This window comes from Liolophura sinensis, chromosome 13 (genome assembly GCF_032854445.1).
Source record: "Liolophura sinensis isolate JHLJ2023 chromosome 13, CUHK_Ljap_v2, whole genome shotgun sequence".
Taxonomy (NCBI): domain Eukaryota; kingdom Metazoa; phylum Mollusca; class Polyplacophora; order Chitonida; family Chitonidae; genus Liolophura; species Liolophura sinensis.
In genome coordinates this window covers 29,450,510-29,474,990 of record NC_088307.1, presented here as the reverse complement: position 1 = coordinate 29,474,990, position 24,481 = coordinate 29,450,510, and the positions used below count along the sequence as shown (strand labels likewise).

General features: G+C 40.5%; 2 protein-coding genes across 3 annotated transcripts in view; one reads left to right on the top strand and one right to left on the bottom strand.

Annotated features, from left to right (window-relative positions):
- Positions 1-6,894: 6,894 nt before the first annotated feature.
- LOC135480326 (uncharacterized) lies at positions 6,895-17,965 on the bottom strand. 2 transcript variants are annotated; one of them, XM_064760146.1, is made up of 7 exons: positions 17,953-17,965; positions 17,471-17,570; positions 16,327-16,407; positions 15,580-15,636; positions 14,164-14,262; positions 13,381-13,464; positions 6,895-7,168 (listed from the first exon to the last, which is right to left on the bottom strand). In XM_064760146.1, exons 3-7 carry the CDS (start codon positions 16,388-16,390, stop codon positions 7,107-7,109), a joined length of 366 nt encoding a protein of 121 aa, XP_064616216.1. In that variant the 5' UTR covers positions 16,391-16,407; positions 17,471-17,570; positions 17,953-17,965; the 3' UTR covers positions 6,895-7,106. The 2 variants fall into 2 exon arrangements, with proteins under 2 accessions (XP_064616216.1, XP_064616217.1); XM_064760147.1 differs by lacking the exon at positions 17,953-17,965 and having other exon boundaries at positions 17,476-17,556.
- Positions 17,966-20,562: 2,597 nt separating this feature from the next.
- Positions 20,563-24,481, top strand: part of LOC135480182 (kynurenine--oxoglutarate transaminase 3-like) — a 31,590-nt gene continuing 27,671 nt past the window's right edge. The window contains exon 1 of the mRNA XM_064759948.1: positions 20,563-20,682. Within this exon, the coding sequence (XP_064616018.1) occupies positions 20,566-20,682 (117 nt within the window). The 5' untranslated portion in view covers positions 20,563-20,565. The remainder of the gene's footprint in view (positions 20,683-24,481) is intronic.

Sequence of the window (24,481 nt, the reverse complement as noted above, 5' to 3'; positions counted from 1 at the left end):
ACGGATGGTAGTGGGTTTCCTCCCACAATTGTCGTATGGCCGCCGTCGTAGGAAGTGAAATATTCTTGTTTAGAAATATCATTTATGCATATATGTAAGAGATAGAGGTAGGTGATCTGTGGGCGACTAGTTGTGGGGCAATCCCAGAACAATGACTCAGGAACCTCTCACAAGTGCAGTCGGTGTGTTCGTGCAAATTATATTGGCTTTTCCGTCGATCGTATGTCGGAAGGTCTGGCACAACCAGCCGATGGTCGTGGGTTTTCCCCAGGCTTTTCCCGGTTTCCTCCCACCATATATGCTGGCTGGAGTAGTATAAGTATAAATATTCTGGAGTACGGCGTAAAGCACCAGTCAAATAATACATAAATAAATAAATTAGAAGAAGCAAGGGACCTAATATAGTTACGATATATATCAGATGCGTCACGCCATACTGAATAATTTTTTCCAAACACTTTACGCCCAGCCCCTCGCACACCATCGATGTGTGGTTCTTAAATTCTGTGTTCAACCCCCAAACAATTGCTTAAAACTGCTTGCATCTAATGTCTGTCCCCCGGGCTCAGCCCGGTGTCCTCCCACCATAATGCTGGCCGCTGTCGTTTAAGTGAAATATTCCTGAGTATAGCGTAAAACAACAATTAAATAAATAAAATAAATATCTGTATACTCTAACACACGCTTTAAAAGACACATGTGGACTGTGGACGACTGTACACTTGAGGTTAGGTTCAGCATGTTGTGTGTTTTCAACCATATGAACCCAATACCGAACATTTGAACGACCACCGTGTCCTGTTGTACCATTTAATTACGCATGCGTTAACATAGATGGTCTTTAACTGGTGGAGGGAGTGAACACATCATAGACATTCATCCAATAACGCAACCGATCGTGTAAGCCTAAGGTCCAGGTCATGAAATGTATCCCTCTGTGGGAGAGAAAGGTCAAGGTTGCGGTGTAGAGTTCCAGAGGTTCTGAATTACGGACTGGGGCAAACCCACCTGATGGTGAAGCATACCGTACACACGTACGGAACACGGATGCGGCCACTCGTGTTCTTCTGATCATTCAGTATATATGTTATTCAGCTTTTGTCGTCGGGTTTAAGCATGAGCTTAGCCTTGTCTATAAACGTATGCATGTGGTTTATGGGAGACGAGACTGTAAAATATATATAGCAAATATGACATTATATGTCCTTAGTTATGTTTAGTGAAAGCATTTTATCTTTTATGTATCGTAACTTTAGAATATAGGATGACAAAATGCACCACATTTTTGCCTTTACGAACGTTCTGTTATTTTCACATTGCAAAAAAACAAAACAAATCAAAACAAAAAAAAAGATAAAAAAGCGCAAATCACTACTTAGTAATTGTGCTGAAGGGCTAATCTTTATTGGATTTTGTGTGACTTTCGTGTTGCTTAGAACACGGGAATGCAAAATTAGTAAAAGTATTAATTATAAATGCGAGGAGCTTTTGTCAAGTCGCACAGTGTTCTGTGGTTAGGTAATCTTAGGTGATCTAATTCAGCTGACGTGGTTACGTTGACGCTCCAAATCATGCAGTTTGTCGGTTACCTGGATGAGACGCTGGTATCCTGTGCCCATAAGCCAGATCGGTGGTATATACCGTAAGTTAGATATCACTTAGTATACCAGGTAAACCATCAGTGAATATGAACGCTAGCCTGAGATTACTACACAAAAGGCGCTCCGGTTTGTGACCGGTGCTGGAAATAAACCACAGGCCTTCGGCAAGTTAGCCTCCTTGTAGCCTTTCACTCCATATTGGTGGAAGACAATTAGCCATCAACGAGCGTAAGACTACGTCAACGGCCATGCAATCAACGCCCAACCTGTAACCAAGAACGAACAAGGCGGAGGGGGAGGGGGAGGGGGGTTGGTGGTGGTGGTGGTTAATGCCACGCAATCGACGTCCAAGCTGTAAACAAAGACGAACGAGAGGAGAACGTCCACCCTGTAACCAAGAGCAAACGAGAGGGAGAACGGCCATGCAATCGTCGTCCACCCTGTAACCAAGGACGAACAAGAATGGGGACGGCCACGTAACCGTCGTCCACCCAGTAACCAAGGACGAACGAGATAGGGAACCGCCACACAATCGTCGTCCACCCAGTAACCAAAGACGAATGAGAGGGGGGAAATCTAGTCCCACATACGTATCTGTAATAACAGTCGTAGAAAATTAGGCGTGTACGAAGGGCGCTCAAACGTAGGTTCTCCAACCCCTTTCTAATAAGAAGAAATCAATTAGTGACCACGTCAGGTGGTGAATCAAACTAAGATGAAACTAAAATGTCGCTGATCTTGGGTGCCATGAAGACGTAGTAATAGCCACAGTCCTGAATTAAGTTTTAGCTGCCACAAGAAGCTGTAGTAGTCACTGCCTGCTTCTTGGTTGATACCCTACGATTTAACTCCAGTTTGGGATATTCAGTCTATCACCATTGTCGCATCTGTTGAGAATCTGACTTTGTTAAAGCTGACGTTCAGGTAAATACATCGCTTAAGTGTATAGGTCTCCCATTACATATGAATATCGGCCAGAGTTTACACATACACTCAAAAAATTAATCTTCTGATTTCAACAGAAATCACTCATCACTCAGACAACAGAAAGTCTGTTGTCTGAGTGATGCTAGATTATATTCTGCTATTGCAACAGATTATTCTATTAAAATTGACACATTAATTTTTTGAGTGTTTGCGCGATTTTCTGAGCAGTCGTCGCCTTAAGAACATTTACGACGGCTACCAGTGGCGATTAAAAAGGCAAGAATATGGATTGCGACTGTTTCCGCTATGGGGTTTAAGTTCCGCCTTCGTTTTTCCTGTCATTTCTTGTGGTCGCTCCGTTCTCGCAAGTAACAACATCCAGCGATAAACATTGTCTTCACCTTCGGGTATGTGCAAGGATAACGGTATGAAGTTATCATAACATGCATAGATGTGTCAGTTACCATCTTTTACTCTCTAAATGGCACTCTAAATGGTACACAAGAGGAACTGGACGAAAGAGCGGTAAGATTGTCTCTACAGGGCACAAAAGGAGTGAGGTGAGAGAGCGGTCACATTATTGCTACGAGACACTCCCGTATCGTCGACAGCCCTTTGGGGTCGTTAAATCTGGAGTTCATTGAAGGCTGCTGGCCTTTTCATAACTAGGGAATTTGGCGTGAGTCTCAGTCACATCACACCGTTGAGCAGTTCGTAAGTAGCCTGCCAAAGGTCGGTCGTTTACATCACCTATAAAAATGACCGGGTCTGGAATGGTTTCTGACTATGCATGCATTAAACAACAATCAATCAATCTTTAAACCACAGACTTTCGTGGACGCGATATTTCCTGCGTAATACCTGTCCGTGTCAATCTTTTTCTTTTAACACTTCAACGAAACTGTAATATAATTAATGACTTACGGCATAGAGAGTAATCCAGATCAATGACGATAGTGCGATATTTGGCAGATGGTCACACGTATTACCCGCCCGGTGAAGTTCAGTCACTTATCAGTTCACCTCAGTTAGGATTTTTTTCTAATTGTTCACGTATATGCATAAAAAGTAGCAACGTACACGCCTTTAGCGCCATGCAGCCATCTTAATCACCTTGTATTTGGCGTCACTGGTCTAGGGTGACTCAAAATGTTGTGTTGTGATTTATTTATTTGATTGATGTTTTACGCCGTACTCAAGAATATTTCACTTACACGACGGCGGCCAGCATTATTGTGGGTGGAAACCGGGCACAGCCCGAGGGAAACCCACGACCATCCGCAGGTTTGAACAGCCCTTCAAAACTGATTTTCATACACATCGGCCTACACCGCTACGACAATACGTACTACAGAACTCTGACGTAGTTTCGTGTCACTCCCAAAGTAAACTACCCGTACAGAGACAAAGGATTCGATTATTTCTGACGAACGAAAACATCCGTTCGGTCACAACGACCTGCCAAAATGGAGACTGCATTCCATTCGGCTTGAACGCCGGATTTTTGAATTCCTGAAACCTTCGTCTGTCTGTTAGGTCATGCAGGTTATCATGGTCTCGGCGATCTCGACGACAGACATCTTGCCATCGTGGCGTGTCACCTGCAATAATTGTCATTTGGTGGGTGAAAAGTAAAGGCGGTAGAAGACATCTGATCTACACCAGCAATACCGTGGGCATACATACTGACCACACGTTCGTCAGTGACTTGCCAAAGGTCAATAGTTTACGCGGGCCACTCCGGTTTTTTCACCCATAAACCCGCCCGCCCGCTATAAGGCACGTGAAAACTCACACGAATAGGTTAAAACAAAAAAAAAACCACAGGGAAACCACAACATGCACATCATTGTCCACTAAATATACTGTCCAATTTTATTATGTACGTTAAAAAATTTAAATAAACTACAATGTTAGATTAACAGACAGCATGTCACACAAATAAACAAAAACAAAGTACATTCTTGGAAATGGTCAAGTCATGGTAGTGAAAAGAGAAGCCCATTAGGCGTACATCTAAACTGTGAATCGCTTCAGACATGATGATGTACAGATTCTGACGCCTGAAATCGGAGACGATAGGCACAGCAAAACAAGTTAGCTTGCATCTCCCTTACAAGGGGATTTGTTTCCAGTTGATCTAGTTTTAATTACACGATATCTTGACAACCAGCAAGTAATGAATAATTAACTAAATACACAACCGGTGTTTCGGCTTTCCTTTGTATTTATAAAAATAGCGCTGCTGATTGAAGCACATCTGTATAGCCGGTGTGCCATGGATTAGATTCTAAGTAACTCTTGTTTAGTATGTATAGCAGGCCAATACATTCCGAGATCAATGGGTGTCCTATGTACATTTTGTAATGATCAACAAAAATTGCCCCACCCCATAACACACTAGTTTTCCAGGTAATGCGGTGAGGGACCGCTCGTTCACAGCGGATTAACCTCAACTATTCTGTTTGCGCTAGATATGTCATGTTAATTCTTGCAAATACCACTTTCGAAACTTAAAGATACCATTTTGTATTTTGTAAGTCTTCAGAGCCAGTTTTCCTGATAAAGATCAACCAGGACAGTTTTTCAAGGCATCAAGCATGAAAGTTGCCCAAACAGCACGACTTTCACCTAAAACATTTGTAATTAAAGCACTTTGTACGAATACCCTGAGATTGTGTGTTGTTTTGTTTTGCCACGAATCCTTTAGATTTATCTCCTCCCGATGGCAACCAGGAATGTAAAGTCCAAGAACGGACAATTTCCAAACCGATAACTGTATCTATATTTCTGTATGATGGAGAAACAATGGCTTGTGTTCCTCCAAACCACGCTTTATATACGACTAAAGTAGCTTTATATGTCAGTAAAATTCCTGGCCGGCATTTTCTTCACGAGTACTCAAATGGTCATGGCGATTAACAGATGAAATTCTCTTCATCGGTATGTCCTCAAACAACAAACCCAGGTACACCCAAATATGGAACCCAATGAGATACTGATGAATGAGTAAGGCTTACACACTATGACAACAACAACATACATAGAAAAAAAACTCAAAGACTCATGGACGATCTACACAGATGGTCCAAATGACAGTAGAACGTACCATTTTTGTCTGTGACATTGCAGTGCATGTGTACTCCATATATGGTTTACGTGTGCCGATAGGTGTAACGTAATAAAGGAAAGAAGAAATAAGTACACAGGTTTGAAAAGTCTTGTACAGGCGGGAAGGAGTTGTACGAGTTCCCCATTGCAAAGCACGTCTGCCACACAACAATTAAGTATATATAATATATGTATGCGTGTACAGTGTTTATGTTCAAGTTTAACGTTCATGACAGTGAGTACAAATGTACGTACAAGTTGTACAAATCCTGTGTATCAAAAATCTCTGCGGAAAAAAACCCCAAATACTCCATCGGACAGACGCAGCAAAAATGCACTATAGAAGACAGAAAGTAATAAAAATCTACTATGCTTGAGCCGGTATGTGGTGTTATTAATATATTATCGTAGGAGTATACAATATAAGTGAGCTTAGTGCCGGCTTATGAACAATGCTGGCATGGGACTTTCGCAGGTCTTTCTCACTGTAGGATTGCCTTCAACAAGCCCTCCCCTCTCAGAAATTGCAATTCAAACATTGCAGATAGCACTTGTGTTACTTACTTTTCTGTGCCTGAGCTTCACAAGTATGTTGTACGACAATCGCACCTATAGGTCAAATCGTATGGCAATAGTGACATACAAAATATCCTACGACCAATGTACGATAAAAAAAATGTTGTACACCCCTTGGTGAAACTCTGCCCAGGTGCCTACTACAAGGGCACAAATATCGATGTAATATTGTGTCCATAATTCTTCTTCATTACCATGTAAAATGTTTCACCATGCACACCATGGACATAAAACCAGCACAATGTACTCAACCCTAAAACTTGCCATTATTGTCACAGAAGGGATGGTGTCAAAGACCTCAGCACTATTGTCATGTTTTGCACTAGTCAGTTGAGAACTAGCATGTCTGTCAAAGACTACAGCACTATTATCATGTGTACACTACAGTCAGTTGAGAATTATGACGTCTGTCAAAGACTACAGCACTATTATCATGTGTACACTAGTCAGTTGAGAACTATGATGTCTAAAACCTTTTTGACCACTGACACACTGTCAAAAATAACCTACTTCATAATAAATAAGTAGTATAAAAACAAAAACCACACTTAACAACTCTGTTATACAAATCAAAACAAAACCAATACCCAGCATTCTAGCACCAACATTTAGGGTTTGGGATAGACTACCACAAAATCTTGCCACTCCTTCATGGCATGAATAGAATGTGCTGCTTTCGTCTTCTGTCAGTAAACTTGCATCTAAACAGAAATCTAGGCGGCCTGTTCCACTTTGAACAACAGGGGATGGAAGGCAGGCTGTGAATGAGTGGGATTGTGGGAACTCTAAAAAATGGTCTCTAAATCTACGGGACATGCTGTCTTTTCAGTGAGATATAAACATGACGAGAAACCAAAATGATCGGACAAAAGTCATTCCCTGATTTTGTCATCACTTCTTGCTTTTCTTGCCCTTTCCTCCAGCAAGGCGTTTCACGGATTTGCTCTTACCCCCTGCAACAAACAAAAAGAAAAATATATTACACTTAATGAAGTTTGTCAAAAACCCCCTGACTTCAAGCACACCAGCCAAAATACAGTGAAATCAGGACTGAATGCAATCCCTGCAGTGGTGCTTAAAGTTTGCAACGAATAGGCTGTACTCAAAGAGACACAGTTACATGTAAATCCTTGGGAGCTGGAATCAATTGTCAACCTTGTTTGTGAATCGGTGACATCAACAACAGAGACAGTTCAATCAATCTGAGAGCTGATGACTAAAGTTCCCTGGTCCTGTCAGACACCTGCTGACAACCATAAATCACCTGAAGTTTCATTTCATTTGCCAACAAGCATGGCCCAGAATGCCTTACTGATTTTAAAGTACAGCATGAGCTCAAACACAATGTTACATGTATTTTCCTCTGAAATACATTACCTAGCACTATAAAACTCCAGCAAACTAAGTCCAGGAAGACCATGTTCACTGCAGTGCATGGCCTGATTCTTGTTGGAAGCTTAAAGCATTTTCCTGGACAGACAAGGCATGTCCGAGTTTTTGATAAATTATTTTTCTTCTTTTTTTGTCCATTCAGATTGTTTTCAATTCTGTATTTAAGAATTTTTACTTGTTTATACAAGGAGGCAGCCTGAGTCAGGTATTATAAACAGAACCACACATTTAGCCACATATCTCAAAAAGTCCAGACAGCCTGAGTCAGGTATTATAAACCAAACAGAACCACAAATTTAGCCACATATCTCAAAAAGTCCGGACAAAAAAGAAATAATAATCCAGGCCTAGTAAGATATACAACAAAAATAATGAAAAACTGCAAGAGTACAAGGGCACAAGAAAACTAATCTGATCGAATGGGAAGAACACTTGGTTAATAAAGGTCGAAGTTCTGGGTACTGCAAAGATTTGTTACTGTCACGTGCAAAGTGGGAAACTTTCATTACATGCCAACTTGCTATAAATACCACATACATTATGTATAAAGTTGGCAAATACCAGGTACGTAAAATGTCATACTGTCCTCATCCATGAACATGTACATAAAATGTCATACCGTCCTCATCCATGTATATGTACGTAACACGTCATACTGTCCTCCTCCATGTACATGTATGTTACACGTCATACCATCCTCCTCCATGTACATGTATATTACACGTCATACTGTCCTCCTCCATGTACATGTATGTTACACGTCATACTGTCCTCCTCCATGTACATGTATGTAACACGTCATACTGTCCTCCTCCATGTACATGTATGTAACACGTCATACTGTCCTCATCCATGTACGTAACACATCATACCGTCCTCATCCATGTACATGTCATACCCTCCTCATCCTTGAACACGTCATACCCTCCTCATCCATGTATATGTACATAACACGTCATACTGTCCTCCTCCATGTACATGTACATAAAATGTCATACCGTCCTCCTCCATGTACATGTACGTAACACGTCATACCGTCCTCCTCCATGTACATGTATGTTACATGTCATACCGTCGTCATCCATGTATATGTATGTTACACGTCATACTGTCCTCCTCCATGTACATGTACGTAACACGTCATACCGTCCTCATCCATGTACATGTATGTTACACGTCATACTGTCCTCATCCATGTACATGTACGTAACACGTCATACCGTCCTCCTCCATGTACATGTATGTTACACGTCATACCGTCGTCATCCATGTATATGTACATAACACGTCATACTGTCCTTCTCCATGTACATGTACGTTACACGTCATACCGTCCTCCTCCATGTACATGTATGTTACACGTCATACCGTCCTCCTCCATGTACATCTATGTTACACGTCATACTGTCCTCCTCCATGCACATGTATGTAACACGTCATACCGTCCTCATCCATGTACGTAACACATCATACCGTCCTCATCCATGTACATGTCATACCCTCCTCATCCTTGTACACGTCATACCCTCCTCATCCATGAACATGTACGTAACATGTCATACAATCCTCATCCATGTACACGTCATACCCTCCTCATCCATGTACATGTGTAACACGTCCTACCGTCCTCATCCATGTACACGTACGTAACATGTCATACTGTCCTCATCCATGTACATGTACGTAACATGTCATACCGTACTCATCCATGTACATGTATGTAACACGTCCTACCGTCCTCATCCATGTACATGTATGTAACACGTCCTACCGTCCTCATCCATGTACATGTATGTAACACGTCATACCCTCCTCATCCATGTACATGTATGTAACACGTCATACCGTCCTCATCCATGTACATGTATGTAACACGTCTTACCGTCCTTATCCATGTAGATGTATGTAACACGTCTACCGTCCTCATCCATGTACATGTATGTAACACGTCCTACCGTCCTCATCCATGTACATGTATGTAACACATCTTACCGTCCTCATCCATGTACATGTATGTAACACATCCTACCGTCCTCATCCATGTACATGTATGTAACACGTCCTACCGTCCTCATCCATGTACATGTATGTAACACGTCTTACCATCCTCATCCATGTACATGTATGTAACACGTCCTACCGTCCTCATCCATGTACATGTATGTAACACGTCCTACCGTCCTCATCCATGTACACGTACGTAACACGTCATACCGTCCTCATCCATGTACATGTATGTAACACGTCCTACCGTACTCATCCATGTACACGTCATACCCTCCACATCCACGTGCATGCACACCATCTTGCCACAAACCATTTCAAATGTACATGAAGTCATTACACACTATTTCAAATGTACAAGTACATGAAGTCACCCAACACCATTTCAAATGTACACACAGACACCAAAGGCAAGGTTGAGAGGGTGACCTAATAATGGACAATGACAACACCGTGTTATCATAGTTATCAGGAGGACAGTCAGTTTAACAGTCAGATGTCTTGTGGCAAGATGTCTTCAAATGGCATATGAAATATTTGTATGACAGACATGAAAACATGAGTACTCTGAAATAATGAATGCGAGATACTGAATGAGAGAAATGAATATTCTAAAATACTGAGCACAAGGTTATGGTTCCTCTGAAAAAAAAAAATCAAAAGCCAAGCACTGGACTGACAATAAACCGCAGATTCATCATCCTCTGCAAAAACTGATTGTCATTAGGTAATGGCACATACGGACACTCTGAAAAAGTCAACATCGCTTTAGTGAAAACTACAATACTGGTGAGCAAAATGTTAATGGGAATAGAGAAATGAGTAAAAGTATAACATTATGTACAATGATCTAGAAATTATGAGGTCTTTCAGTACAGCACATTGTACACCATGTCCCATCTATCCAGCCTTAATATGAAGTGACCACATATACAACGTAGACGTTTATCGTATGTTATCCACCAAGATGGCACAGAAATTGAGATTGTATTGTAGGTGCAAATCTGTCCCTCATACCTCTAAGAGGGGAAGTTTGTCAGTTATTTGCCATAGGTGGTTTACTCAAGGTAATACATGAGAATGACTCTTACTGGAGAGTATTAAGGTAAAATACTCTTGAGTTAACCAATGACACACACATAAGAGGCTAGACAGATGTTCTGTTTCCCTCCCCCTACAGTCTCAAGCAGAGGCTGAACAGCAGAACCCCTGGGAGAAAATCATTTTCATCTAAATTTCTCCTGACACCAGCATGTCAAAAAATCATCTGAACTAGGAGTATGTGTAACTGGGTCTATTCTAGGACCACAACTGAGCCTCACTCTCAATTTATGTGATGGATCATATCAATTGTCTTGATGACACAAACGGTTATGTGACAGATTAACTAGAATGGGTGAGACGACACAAGAATTCATGCAATAGATTTTAACAATGGCAAAGACGGCAAAGAATTTATGTGATAGATTTTAACAATGGCAAAGAAGACAAGAATTTATGTGATAGGTTTTAACAATGGCAAAGATGACACGAATTTATGTGACAGATTTTAACAATGGCAAAGATGACAAGAATTTATGTTACAGATTTTAACAGTGGCAAAGATGACAAAGAATTTATGTGATAGATTTTAACAATGGCAAAGATGACCAGAATTTATGCGACAGATTTTAACAGTGGCAAAGATGACAAAGAATTTATGTGATAGATTTTAACAATGGCAAAGATGACCAGAATTTATGTGATAGATTTTAACAATGGCAAAGATGACCAGAATTTATGTGATAGATTTTAACAATGGCAAAGATGACAAGAATTTATGTGACAGGGATTTTAACAATGGCAAAGATGACAAGAATTTGTGCGACAGATTTTAACAGTGGCAAAGATGACAAAGAATTTATGTGATAAATTTTAACAGTGGGTGAGACGACAAGAATTTACATGTATATGATAGATTGTAACACTGGGAGCGATGACAAAAACTTTTGTGATAGATTATAACAATGGCTGTGATGACAAGAATTTATGTGATAGATTAAACAGAATGGGTGAGACAAGAATTTATGTTATTGATTAAAACAGAACGTGGGAGTGATATTTCAAGATTTGCTCCACGACATCTTCAAGACAAATAAGCTCTATAATACTGATCAGTGTTTTCAATGAGAATTAGGTCAAGATTAAAACGCAGGAGGAGGAAAATAAGGCTGAAACGAATTTAAGTATCTTTTTGATATGATTGTTAAATTGTTATATGCCTGGTTACAGTACAAAAAGTAGGTGGTTACAAAGATAGCTGTCTGCAGCCTTGCATCTTGCTCTTTCTTGAAAGCCCTGAACGATGATAAGGTTAAAAGGTGCCCAATGGTTCATTCAGCCAAGCCTGAATGACCAGCTATTCTTTATAAAGAGCAAAATGGCATTCATGTCCAAGAGAACACTTTCATGAAACTTTGCAAATCAATTTTCTCGCAAGATTTTACGACATCGTTTCCTTTTTCCCCCCACTAAATTACATTTATAGATAGACTGCCACAGGGTATTCAACATTATTTTTAGGTCAGGAAGAAATGATTTACCCAGTTCTGTGAAAGCAACATTATGCCATGATCTGGATACATGCAGCATGGTGAATTGGGCGGAGATGGCAGCACAGCAGAAGACATGCACTTTGATCAGCAAGCTGGGTTTCTCAGTGCAGCGTTACATGTGGGCCATTTGATCTGCTAAACCTGAGTTTTGTTGAATATTTTTTCCTTCTAAAAACAATGCCAAAAGGAGACCATTTTCACACTTTGCCAATGATAGTGAAAATATGTCTCAATAAATTTGAGAAATCTGAGTTGCTGGGAACAGGCTCTGCTACATCTCACTTTTAAGAGTATTTATTGCTTTGGTTTTTCTTGAAATATAGTTTTACACATGTGGAGTTTTTCACAGGTCTACTACTAATTAAGCCTTCTTCTGGACAATTCCAGGCTTCGTTAGCATCTGATGTCCCTAACACAAGCATAATTTTGCTAATCATAACTAAATACAATGTGCTTTGTGTGAAACAATCTGTACTGAAATCTCAGAAAACATACATGTGGATATGGTGCACTGTACCACAAAATGTGGCTCGAGCTAGCTACCATCCAATAATCCCGCTAGTAAAAATACTGTTTAATAGCCAAAGAGAAACGGCATTCACAGCTTTATTCTCTGATTTCCTACAGTTTAGATTCTCAAAATTTATCTAACTTTTATATAAAGTTATTAGTGAAAAATATGAGAAAAGCTGTTACAAAATTAGTTAGTTTCCATGTGATATTTCTCCAATTTTCAAAATTTTATTGTCCAGGTGTTTACTTTAGTTTATTATTTAAACTAAAAATAAAAAACAGTCCCACAGATTTTTAATATTCATCTTTGATTTTTCTAAACATTAAGAAATAAAACTTTTAAAAATTCCAAAAGTTTGATTTTGAGGAGGTTTCTATACTGAAGCAGTAGAGAACGTGCACTCGTGAATACGTTTGATCTACTACAAAATAATCCCAATGTCTCTACAGGAGTTTCTCTTCCAATGTGTGAAAGTGTAAGCCTTGTACAACTTGTGATTGTTCTGTTGATGAAATTTGGAACAGTTCTGATACCAGTCAGTCCACACCATGATGGCTGACACAATGTAGCGTGGAATAGGGGGCTACTCTGAATCATAAAGATAAAACTCAGGTTAATTGCAAATGGCCCCCTACCAGACAATCGGTACCCATTATTTTACCTGCATCTAGAGCTGCAGAATGGTAAGGATTTCCCCTACCCCCTGTTCTGGAACCAGAGCTTGCTGTTATGGCGGACTCGACCTCTGACACGGAAACAAACAAGATCAAGGTCATCATCTCCAGACAGGTATGTGTGCTAACAGTAACACTGACTGTCTGTACAGATCCTTACAACTCCATCTCAAAATTATGAACAAAACCGAAATATGTTTTAAACAGTTAAAAATCTCAGTTTAATGAGCTGATCACTCTATTTCATATATTACAGGCCAAGAAAGAAAGATGTTTAGAAAAATTATGGAAACAAACAAGTGAATTCTGTTTTTGAACTATTATAGAAAGCATGATTTGGTTATAATACAAAAATACCCAGAATGAGATGCCCTGTAAACTTGTACATGTACGTCAAATTGTTTTCTGAGCATAGTTATATTATTAGCACGCACAATGACTTAGCTATAATGGTATCGAAAAGAACTTGTAATGAAGTTTTACTTAATTAGAAAAGACTCACATTCTACGTCACAGAAGTAAACATGTAAATGTCTGAAGTTTGTAGATATCTGTAACGAGTTCCAAAATTTGAATACATTGTACTACATGTATTAGTATGCGTTCACACCCAAAACACAATATGAACTAGACTTGAAATACACGTAGTACATCTTTTAAGAAGCTGGCTTACAGGTACATGTATATACTTTACAAAATAATAGCCAAGGGTATGTTTTACTACAACTTTGTGCATCAACAACGGCTTATCCAACTTCCATCAAGTTTACCTGCAGAGGAGTCTAGAGCAGCAGAATGATAAGGGTTTCCGTCACCCCCTGTCCCTGACCCAGTGCTTGCCTTAAGCACTGGCTCTATCGCTGGTGTCACTACAAACACCAACATTACCTTGGTTATATGCATACAACAACACTGATCAAACTTTTGTAGCCCACAGCTCATACAGCTTACCTGGCAAAGTGTATTAATCAATTTTATCAACCTTTAAGTTTAAGATGAACTTCTGCAAAGACAAAATGTTTTGTATGGACACAGCATTAATACTGTATCCACATTAAGCATGTATACATTGTCTTACGTACCCCTGGAATAAAAAATCAAAACCCCTTGAATACTATCATCTGTAATGAGCATGTGGTCATGTGAACTACATATATCACATATATGTACTGTTTATGTATTAACTGTCTTATGAAATACATATATAAATAAACTACGTACACATAAATATCATTTCTTGTCATAGCCTGAAAAATGCCAGAGAGCCCACAACACAATGAGCCTACGCACTCAGTTTGTTAGTCTCTTCATTCAGTACATGTTAGCGCTAGAATTCAATATTAAATGGAATTTGGAAAACTAGAACCCTGTTCTTGAAGAGCCAAAGAGATCAAGTGAGTGGGCTCATTATTTAACAAGCTCTGTTACACACTACATAAAATCTTCTTTGCTGCGCCCACCTCTTGACAACAGAAACGAATTCATCTTAGAACATCAAGCACTCTGCAACCTGAGCTGTTCCAGATGATGTAAAATTTTCAGTTTACTTCATACATATGGAATTATACATGTTGAGAAATGCTGCTGTCAGAATTTCGACAGAATGGTCATCATGAACTTTGGCACACAGGGAAAAAAACACTGCCAAAAACTGGCTTCGAACTCAAATTCAAAGGAAACATTTTTATGTCTATGGAAGTACATGTAAAGAGCATCAGAAAAGAATACTAAAACTCAATGCAGAAATATGCATCTCCCATAACAAATGTGTGTATGTATGCTTGATTGCTTAGGTTCTAGCCATAATTCCAACACTCTCTCAGACATATCGCAACTTGCAGCACAGCAGTCCCCATGCTGACAATTTCATAGTGCTGCCTCACTGAAGCTCCAGGTGGTAGACACCAGGATGACAAGTACTTCACCTATCTTCTTATGAGCTGCACTGTATCCTGATTCCCACGACACGATGACAAAGATTACCAATTCAAAGCTCTAGGGTACCTGTACATGTGCAGTGTACGACTACACAAAGGTTTGAACGACGCTCACTGGACAGGTACCTATACATGTAGTATACATTTTTATCAATATTATCTGTTTTATCTGTGAACATGCACACTCTACACCTCACCCTTCACTTTGCCTTTGTAACTAATCAGTCTCCACAAAAACCTCAACTCTACCTTTTGCTCCCTTCTTTCCTGCTTTCTTGCCAGTTTTTTTGGGCCCTTTCTTGGCAGCTGTAAAAAACCACGGGAAGTCAGTCAGATTTTTTTTTTTTTTTTTTTTTTTTTTTTGATTGGTGTTTTACGCCGTACTCAAGACTATTTCACTTATACGACGGCGGCCAGCATTATGGTGGGTGGAAACCGGGCAGAGCCCGGCGGAAACCCACGACCATCCGCAGGTTGCTGACAGACCTTCCCACGTACGGCCGGAGAGGAAGCCAGCATGAGCTGGTCTTGAACTCACAGCGACCGCATTGGTGAGAGGCTTCTGGGTCACTACGCTGCGCTAGCGCGCTAACCGACTGAGCCACGGAGGCCCCTGAAGTCAGTCAGAAGTATTACATGTATTCAACACCCTAACCAGTGCATTTTAGGAAATATCTCACCTACTCTCACATCAAATAGCTCACATGCAAAGTAAGCAAAGAAATAGTCCATGATCAAAAACCAGTTACATGTACCCAGTGGTCAAAATGTACCCAGGAGTTCAAATTAACCACAACATGTCACAAGCCAATAGGGCCGCCGCCCTTCAAAATCTACTGGTACTTGAGTCAAGTAACATGATCAAACTATTTAGTGATTTATTATCATCTAAATCTATAAATGTACCATCCAGTTTAAACCATATTCTTGGATAAAGACCAGCAAACCAGAGTTAATTTTGAGTCCCAAGTACCTTACCACATCTTCTTATTTTACCTTTTTTAACACCGCTATCCCCGGCTGGAGCCTTGGCTTTTGTTGCGCCTTTCCTAGCTGCCATTCCGACAACGTTGACACCTGAACAAGGATTAACACAAACATGACACATCAGACAGTGACATAGTTTGTACAGGAGACATAATTCAGGAAAATTGGCAATATGGTTACCATGGTAACTGCTGCAAGACAACGCCGCACCAACCTCTATGTCTATAATGTATTCATCAAAAAAAATATATTAACTGCATATGTCTGCAAAAAAAAACTGCGAGATGTAGCCCGTATGCAAAGTCATGCCTATTTATATTGTAGATGTGTAGTGGAATGGCATTCTGGTTACCGTAACAAGCACGGAAGTGTGCCTTTGACACACTGTTACCTCTGTATCCATGCATCCACCAAAGATTACAACCGTATATGTACAACAGTTGGAGTTGTAACTTGGTCACAGATACTGGTGGACGGATAAAATCATTTTGAATAGTTGAGAACCAAATGACATTTAAGTGTCCCAGATCAACTTGTGGAGATGAAATCTTATGAAAAGTAACACAATGATGTCGACTGACATGAACAGGGAAATTAAATTCAAAGTTCATCTTCTGGTACCGGTACTGAAAAACAAATTTATTTATTTCCTGAATTTACACGTATAAATATATATAAACCGTTTCAATCTTGCAAACTGAACAAAAAGAAGACAAACAAAAAAAAACCGGAACCCAAAAAATAATAAACAAAAAAGCAATCGCCGGTGAAGACGTTTTCTAGAAACTCTTCATCATTCGATCATCCCGAGTTTATTTAACTGCCGATTCAAACCGCTCGCTGATGTAGCGCAGCTGATGAAAGCTCGGAAAAAGGTTTCCTTTGAATACACTAAGTTTATGGCTGATCTGTTACACTTATCAGGTATGTGAAACTGGGGAACTTTAGGGCACTACTACAACTGTGAGGGCAAACATGTCTTTCTTTGTTACGCTGAGCTTGCAGAAATTTGACCAGTGCTTCCTTCTCGGGAGGCAAAAACCGTGCCAATTTCAGCATACAAACACCTGAAAAACGCTCAAAAGTCATGCAAACAGCGATGAGAAACACCTAGGCAAGTGTTTCTCTGTGAAAAACAGTGATTTGGACAAACCTTACGTGAAAACTTCTCGCAAAAATACAGCGGTTTTTATCAGTGATCACCTCTTTCCGCGCAAAGTCTTCGTTTGCGTCAAATGGCGTGCTTCAGAGGGCTGTATACAAACGAAAGCGACGTCATGAATCAAATGGACCAATAGAAACGAACATTATGATTTTTCCTCGTATTTTATCCAATGAAATAGCTTTTAAGTGTGCTTTGGCTCTGGATATTAATATTCATGTTATTGACCTATCTTTTCCGAGCTTTTTGATTGGTGAAAATTTGGCGTAAACATGAACAGCACATGTTGCTTTTTTGAAAACAAACCGCGTTTTTCTTAAAACGCACGACTGACTATATTCTTTGCGTTTGAACAGTGAATCACAGATTAGAGAGAACTAAACGAAGGCACTGTTTCAAGTTTTTCATTGATTTTTTTACATTTTGTTTTAGAAACCTACGGATGCATAAAAGTTGAAATAAAAAGGACGTACATCTACCTGCAACCAACTTAACCAACCGTACCCTAGCTATAGTTCCTCAAACTTGTCACATATGAAAGAGCAGCTTTCAGTGTAATTTGTGCTGAGCATTTTAAATTTTCTCTTCGCAACACAAACCTACACTAGGTTGACTGACCAATTTCGGGGCTTCAAAAAAAAGTGGAATTTTATCAGTCGAACTACACAGAATAATGCCTTCATACAGAATATCCTTGAATAAGCACATTGCAAACATGCGAAAAGAATTACCGTGTGTACAAATGATCGTACGTACGTAAGTCTAAACGATGGGCCAAAAACCAGACATTATCGGCTAAGAATAAGACAGTTGGGTTCGAACGTCGTGATCCAGCCGCTAGGTCCCGCTTGGTGACAGACCCTATTCATATATCCAGCCGGCGCCGTGCTGGCAAACGTCATAAAGCTTTAACTTGGCTCCCAGTTACGAAAAAGGTGAGTTTTTTTTTATATTATTATTGGTTTTACTTACTGACAACACGCACGGATGAAAACTGATAGTTTTTACACAATTTTCTACTTTTGGCGTGGTATTCTCGTGTGGGGAATAATGTCTGAATGGAACGCAAATTTCAGTACAACAACAACGCTCTCGAGTTCATTCACAATCATGGCTCTATAGGGCTGTGGTTACGTATACTGTCATAGCCCTTCCTTGTTCCATAAGCTTCCCTTGCTGGCTTTAATGTACCACTTCTGGGCACCAAATAATTTATCTGTCCGTAGTCATACAGTAGTTGTCTCCGCTATCAATTTTAGGTACTTGTAGGTGTACCCATGTGTCATCATAGCCCAGGACGACTGCGCCACACTCGTTTATATTTTGTACTGATGCCCCGGCGGGAACAATTGTCAAATTTTGGAAAACAGTCGATTGCTGAACTACCACCCCCGTCCAGTCACTCCCTTACAATGCTTAGAGTCCTAGAATGTTGAACTGACTGTTAAAATCCCAAGATGTTTGTCATCCCAAAGGTAAATATTTATCCATATTTATTAAAGTCCAGCTTCTCAGCTCACTTCTCATTTATGAAATGGCCGCCATCTACATGGCATGCATGCACCAACAGACAACTGGATAAGAAACTATCCCTCCCTTTCAATACTAATTATGATGTCCTTTTGTTGTTATACAATCACACTAGGACTTTAGTCCTTTTGACATTAAATGTACAAATCGCACACCTGAGAACGAAACTAAAGCATGTGCAGTTCCTCCTCAAATGAGGGCAGTATGGGTCAGTTGTTTTGTATCCAACTGCCTGGCGGCGCATCTCCGCCCTTGTAGATGGCGTCCATTTCATAAATGACAAGTGAGTGGAGGTGCTGGAATTCAATAAATGTGAATGGATATTTACCTTTGAGATGATTGACATATCAGGATTATAACAGTCAGGTGCCCTAGGATCCTAAGCGTTGTAAAGGGGTAACTGGACGGGTGTGGTAGGTCAGTAAACGACTGTTTTTTTTTAAATTTTACAATTCTTTCCACCAGGGTTAAGGGGACTCCATGACAATGCGAGCATCAGTACAAACATAAAAGAGTGTGGTGTAGTCATTCAGGGCTGGTGTCATCACTTATAAATCCACACAAGTATGAAACTTGTGGAAACTAGATAAATTCCAATTCCAAACGCCGTATTTGGCTGCATAATCCTCGCAGTGAAGCCAATCATGTATACAATTATCACTGCCACTATTAGGCAAATTAGACCTTTTGACACACAGACTGGATAATTGTTTAGGATCAGTCTCACCAGTAATGACATAGGGGGAAACCATAATCTACATTGATGAATAAAAAAATTTCTCAGACAATTTAAAAATAGATTAAACAAGATTTGCAAAATATTCTAATGGCTAGTAATGTTAGTGGTTATCTCCCTTATATGGGCTGTGAGGAGTATGCATTCAAACATGGCGGTTGGAGTTAGAATTTATCCAGTTTCCACTAGTCTCATACTTATATGGATTTATTAGTGATGACACATGGGAACACCTACCTAGAATTGACAGCTGAAACAACTGTGACTACAGACAGACAAATTATTTAGTGCCCAGTACATTAAAACCAGCAAGGGAAGTACAGAGGTATCACATTGATTGAGTTGACAAGAAGATGAAGAAGAAAAAAAAGAAGAAAGGTGTCTTAGGAATAATTCAATAGCCAGCAGTCGTAAAGTCTAGGTTGGTTCTTTTGTCAGCCAATGAGTCCCTTCTGTGATGTTGACGTCACATCTACCACGTGAGGCGAACCTGCTCTAAAATTCCCTAATTGCCCCACTGTCAGCTGCAGCCGCTTTTGGAAATTTATAGATGAGGTTGCTGTGACGCAGTAGAAGAGCCAGCTTTTCATAGCGAACATCTGAAGTAATATATATAATGGGGATAGAGGGGTTGCATGATCCGCTTTTGACAACCCAAAAGAGTAATGCGCGCAGATATACCAGTCAATGTTACTCCAGATGTCATGTGCAACCGCTCTATTGACCAACAAAAGGATCGGCCTAGTCTTTACCTTTTTTTTTTTTTTTTTTTTGTTTTCTGTCATTCACAGTCATGTTCTGTGTTTATTTCAGCAGGTCAATGTCTGGAAGGGTACTGTTATCAATTATCTCCCTTAGGAAGTGCCCCCTGTGCCTGGATAGAGTTATCTCCCCTTTGAGAATAACTTCTTCATCATGTCTGCAATATGTTGCTAAGGTAGAAGAAGATATTTTGTTTGTGTGTTTGTTGGAATTAAAGAGACCAGATGCAGTACATGTAGTAACCACCCGCTAACTTTCTGAGAAAATTAAAAGAAAAAAATAATGCAGTTTGTATTTTCTGTAATTTCCTGTAGGTGTTTTTTTTGGGAGGTGTGGGGGGAGTTGGATACAATGTACATGTAACTGAATTTATTCTTTTATCTCCGGCCTTCTTGATGCCTGAGTAAGATCTAAGTTCTTTTTAAAAGGAGTTCCGTCAGTGAAAGGAACAAAAGATTCCTTGGTCTCTTCCTTTTGACCAACCCATACTGTACATGTTTCTGCTAAAGTTCCTACATAGTCATGGCTTTCTTCCATTCACCCCTTTAGGACACTCAGTAAAGTTTCAGAAAACAGTTGATAATTGTTAAACTCCCCAGCCTGTCAGATTACTCCTTAAATAATGCTTAGGGTTCTAGAGCACCTTACTGATAAAATCCTAGGCAGCCAATCATCCCAAAGGTACATGTAAGTATCCATCTGTATTTCTTCATGTTCACCGACCCGGATAGCACAGTTGATAGGGCGTCCGCTTTGGGACCGGTAGATCCAGGATCAATCCTTGATCGAGTCACACCTAACACTTTAAAAGAGGAAGTTGTAACTTCCTCGCTTGGCGTTCAGCATGAAGGGGATAGTGCAACGACTGGTTGATCCGTATCAGTATAATGGCTCGGGCGGGGCGGCTTACTTGCCTTCGGTAAGTCGTCTCAGTGAAGCAGCACTAAATAAAAAAGCGATGGACATCCGTCCTGCAACAAGGAGGCACATTACACGTACATGCACCCTAATGATGCCTTTGTCGTCATATGACTGAAAAATTGTTAAGTACGACGTTAAACCCCAAGCACTCACTCACTCACTCTTCATGTTCAACCTCTATGCTGATTTCAAGATCACAGAATGGCTGCTTTGATTTGTCTGGCCCCACCTTCAGACGGAAGGAATGTGTGGCCCAGGTAGCATGATGGATTACCATTTTTGTGGGGGACCTCCGTGGCTCAGCTGGTTAGCGCTGCATAATGACCCAGGAGCCTCTCACCAATGCAATTGCTGTGAGTTCAAGTCCAGCTCATGCTGGCTCCCTCTCCGGTCGTATGTGGGAGGGTCTACCAGCAACCTGTGGATGGTCGTAGGCTGTGCCCGGTTTCCTCCCACCATAATGCTGGTCGGCGTTGTATAAGTAAAATATTCTTGCGTAATACGGCGTGAAACACCAGTCAAATAAATAAATAAAATACCATTTTTGTGAAGTTAAGAAGTTGATCTTTAAGAAATATGGATGGATATTTACGTTTGGCATGATCAGCAGCTCAGGATTTTATTCAGTACGGTGCTCCAGAACCGTAAGCATTGTATAGGAGTAACTGGACAGGCTGGGGAGGTTAGTAATATTTTCCAAGAGTTACATGTAACTGAATATCCTACAGGGGGGAATGGGAGCAGGTCATGACTATGCGAGCACCGGTTCAAACATAACAGGAACACATTAGTCCAGGGCTAGTGTGATAGAGAATGACCTAAAATGGCAAACTTTAGTCTCTTACATGTAGGTTGCTTTGATATTTTGTTGGCTTCTTGTGAAGAGAAATGGGTTTTGTGTGTTTGTGTGGGGTACATGTATATGGCTGTGTGTCTGTGTGCGGTGCATGTATATGGCTATGTGTGTTTGTGCAGTACATGTACATGGCTGTGTGTGTTTGTGGAGTACATGTACATGGTAGTGTGTGTTTATGTGGTATATGTACATTGCACATGGCTGTGTGTGTTTTTGTGGTACATGTATATGGCTATGTGTCTGTGTGGTTCATGTATATGGCTGTGTTTGTGTGGTACATGTGTATGGCTATGGGTCTGTGTAGTACATGTACATGTATATGGCTGTGTGTGTTTGTGCGGTACATGTACATGCCTGTGTGTGTTGGGGGGGGGGGTACATGTATATGGCTGTGTGTGGTACATGTATATGTCTGTGTGTGTCTTTGCAGTACATGTGGCTGTGTGTGTGTGTGTGTGGTACATGTATGTGGCTCTGTGTGTTTGTGTGGTACATGTATATGGCTGTGTGTGCTTGTGTGGTACATGTATATGGCTTTGTATGTTTGTGATTTTTTTATTTATTTATTTGTTTGATAGGTGTTTTACGCCGTACTCAAGAATATTTCACTTATGCAACGGCGGCCAGCATTATGGTGAGTGGAAACCGGGCAGAGCCAGGGGAAAACCCACGACCATCCGCAGGTTGCTGGAAGACCTTCGCGCTTACGGCTGGAGAGGAAGCCAGCATGGGCTAGCTAGCGCGCTAACCGACTGAGCCGCGGAGGCCCCCTGTATGTTTGTGTGGTACATGTATACAGCAGTGTGTCTTTGTGTGGTGCTTGTCTATGGCTGTGTGTGTTTGTGCAGTACATGTATTTAGCTGTGTGTGTTTGTGCAGTACATGTATTTAGCTGTGTGTGTTTGTGAGGTACGTGTATTTAGCTGTGTGTGTTTGCGCGGTTCATGTATATGGCTGTGTGTGTTTGTGCGGTTCATGTACCTGGCTGTGTGTGTTTGTGAGGTACATGTACCTGGCTGTTTGTGTTTGTGCGGTACATGTACCTGGCTGTGTTTGTTTGTGAGGTACATGTATATGGCTGTGTGTGCTTGTGAGGTACATGTACCTGGCTGTGTGTGTTTGTGTGGTACATGTATATGGCTGTATGTGTGTGTGGTACATGTACAGTATATGGCTGTATGTGTGTGTGGTACATGTATTTAGCTGTGTGTGTGTGTGCGGTGCATGTATATGGCTGTGTGTGGTTGTGTGGTACATGTATATGGCTGTGTGTGTTTGTGCAGTGCATGTATATGGCTGTGTGTGTTTGTGTGGTACATGTATATGGCTATGTGTGTGTTTGTGTGGTACATGTATATGGCTGTGTGTGTTTGTGAGGTACATGTACCTGGCTGTGTGTGTGTTTGTGTGGTACATGTATATGGCTATGTGTGTGTTTGTGTGGTACATGTATATGGCTATGTGTGTGTTTGTGCAGTGCATGTATATGGCTATGTGTGTGTTTGCGTGGTACATGTATATGGCTGTGTTTGTGTGGTACATGTACCTGGCTATGTGTGTTTGTTGTCACGAACATGAATAATCCATTCACATCTACAGAGAATTTGAGGGCTTCTTTTAGTGTGACACTTTTGCTTTTAAGTAACCATTTAGTTTTGTTTGTTGTGTTTTTGTGAATTGTTTTAATGGTCAAGTGGATTGTGTGCCTGTAAACATTTTTTCCCATGGTTATTATTGGATTGTGCTAGTTCAGTGCTATGGATAGTTGTACTGTTTTAGGGATGAATACAGACAGGTCTTATTGTGCCCATCAGACAGACTTTTCTAAAAATCATAAAGGCGAAAATTTGAAATGAAATGTTTGTTTGTGTTATTAAATTCATCGTAGGACTACCTCAAGTCTCCTGGCTAGGTGTTAGTGATATACTTGTTATAATATGCGCAGAAATAGCTGAAAATGGCTGAGAATACAGTACATGTACACAAAAACTGTGGCCTCCAGATGTCACCAGATGATAAGGAATCTGCAAAAATTCCTGGATCCAACTGGCAGGCTGCTAAGGAATTACGGCAAGGCTGCCAAAGCTGTAGCGTGCATATTACTTAGTGCAGGTCTGTACTTTCAATGGATACAGAAGACAAGTAAAGCAAATGTAAGGGTTCATAGCTCTGCCTGAGTGTAAGCAAAGGTGAACTG

What these genes read in the sequence shown, in the direction of transcription:
- LOC135480326 (XM_064760146.1), bottom strand. Translation starts at nt 16,390, where the DNA reads ATGGCAGCTAGGAAAGGCGCAACAAAAGCCAAGGCTCCAGCCGGGGAT. An exon ending in AGGAAAGAAGGGAGCAAAAG is followed by an intron (nt 14,263 to 15,579) that starts GTAGAGTTGAGG and finishes TGGTGTTTGTAG; the next exon opens with TGACACCAGCGATAGAGCCA. An exon ending in TTCTGCAGCTCTAGATGCAG is followed by an intron (nt 7,169 to 13,380) that starts GTAAAATAATGG and finishes TGTTTGTTGCAG; the next exon opens with GGGGTAAGAGCAAATCCGTG.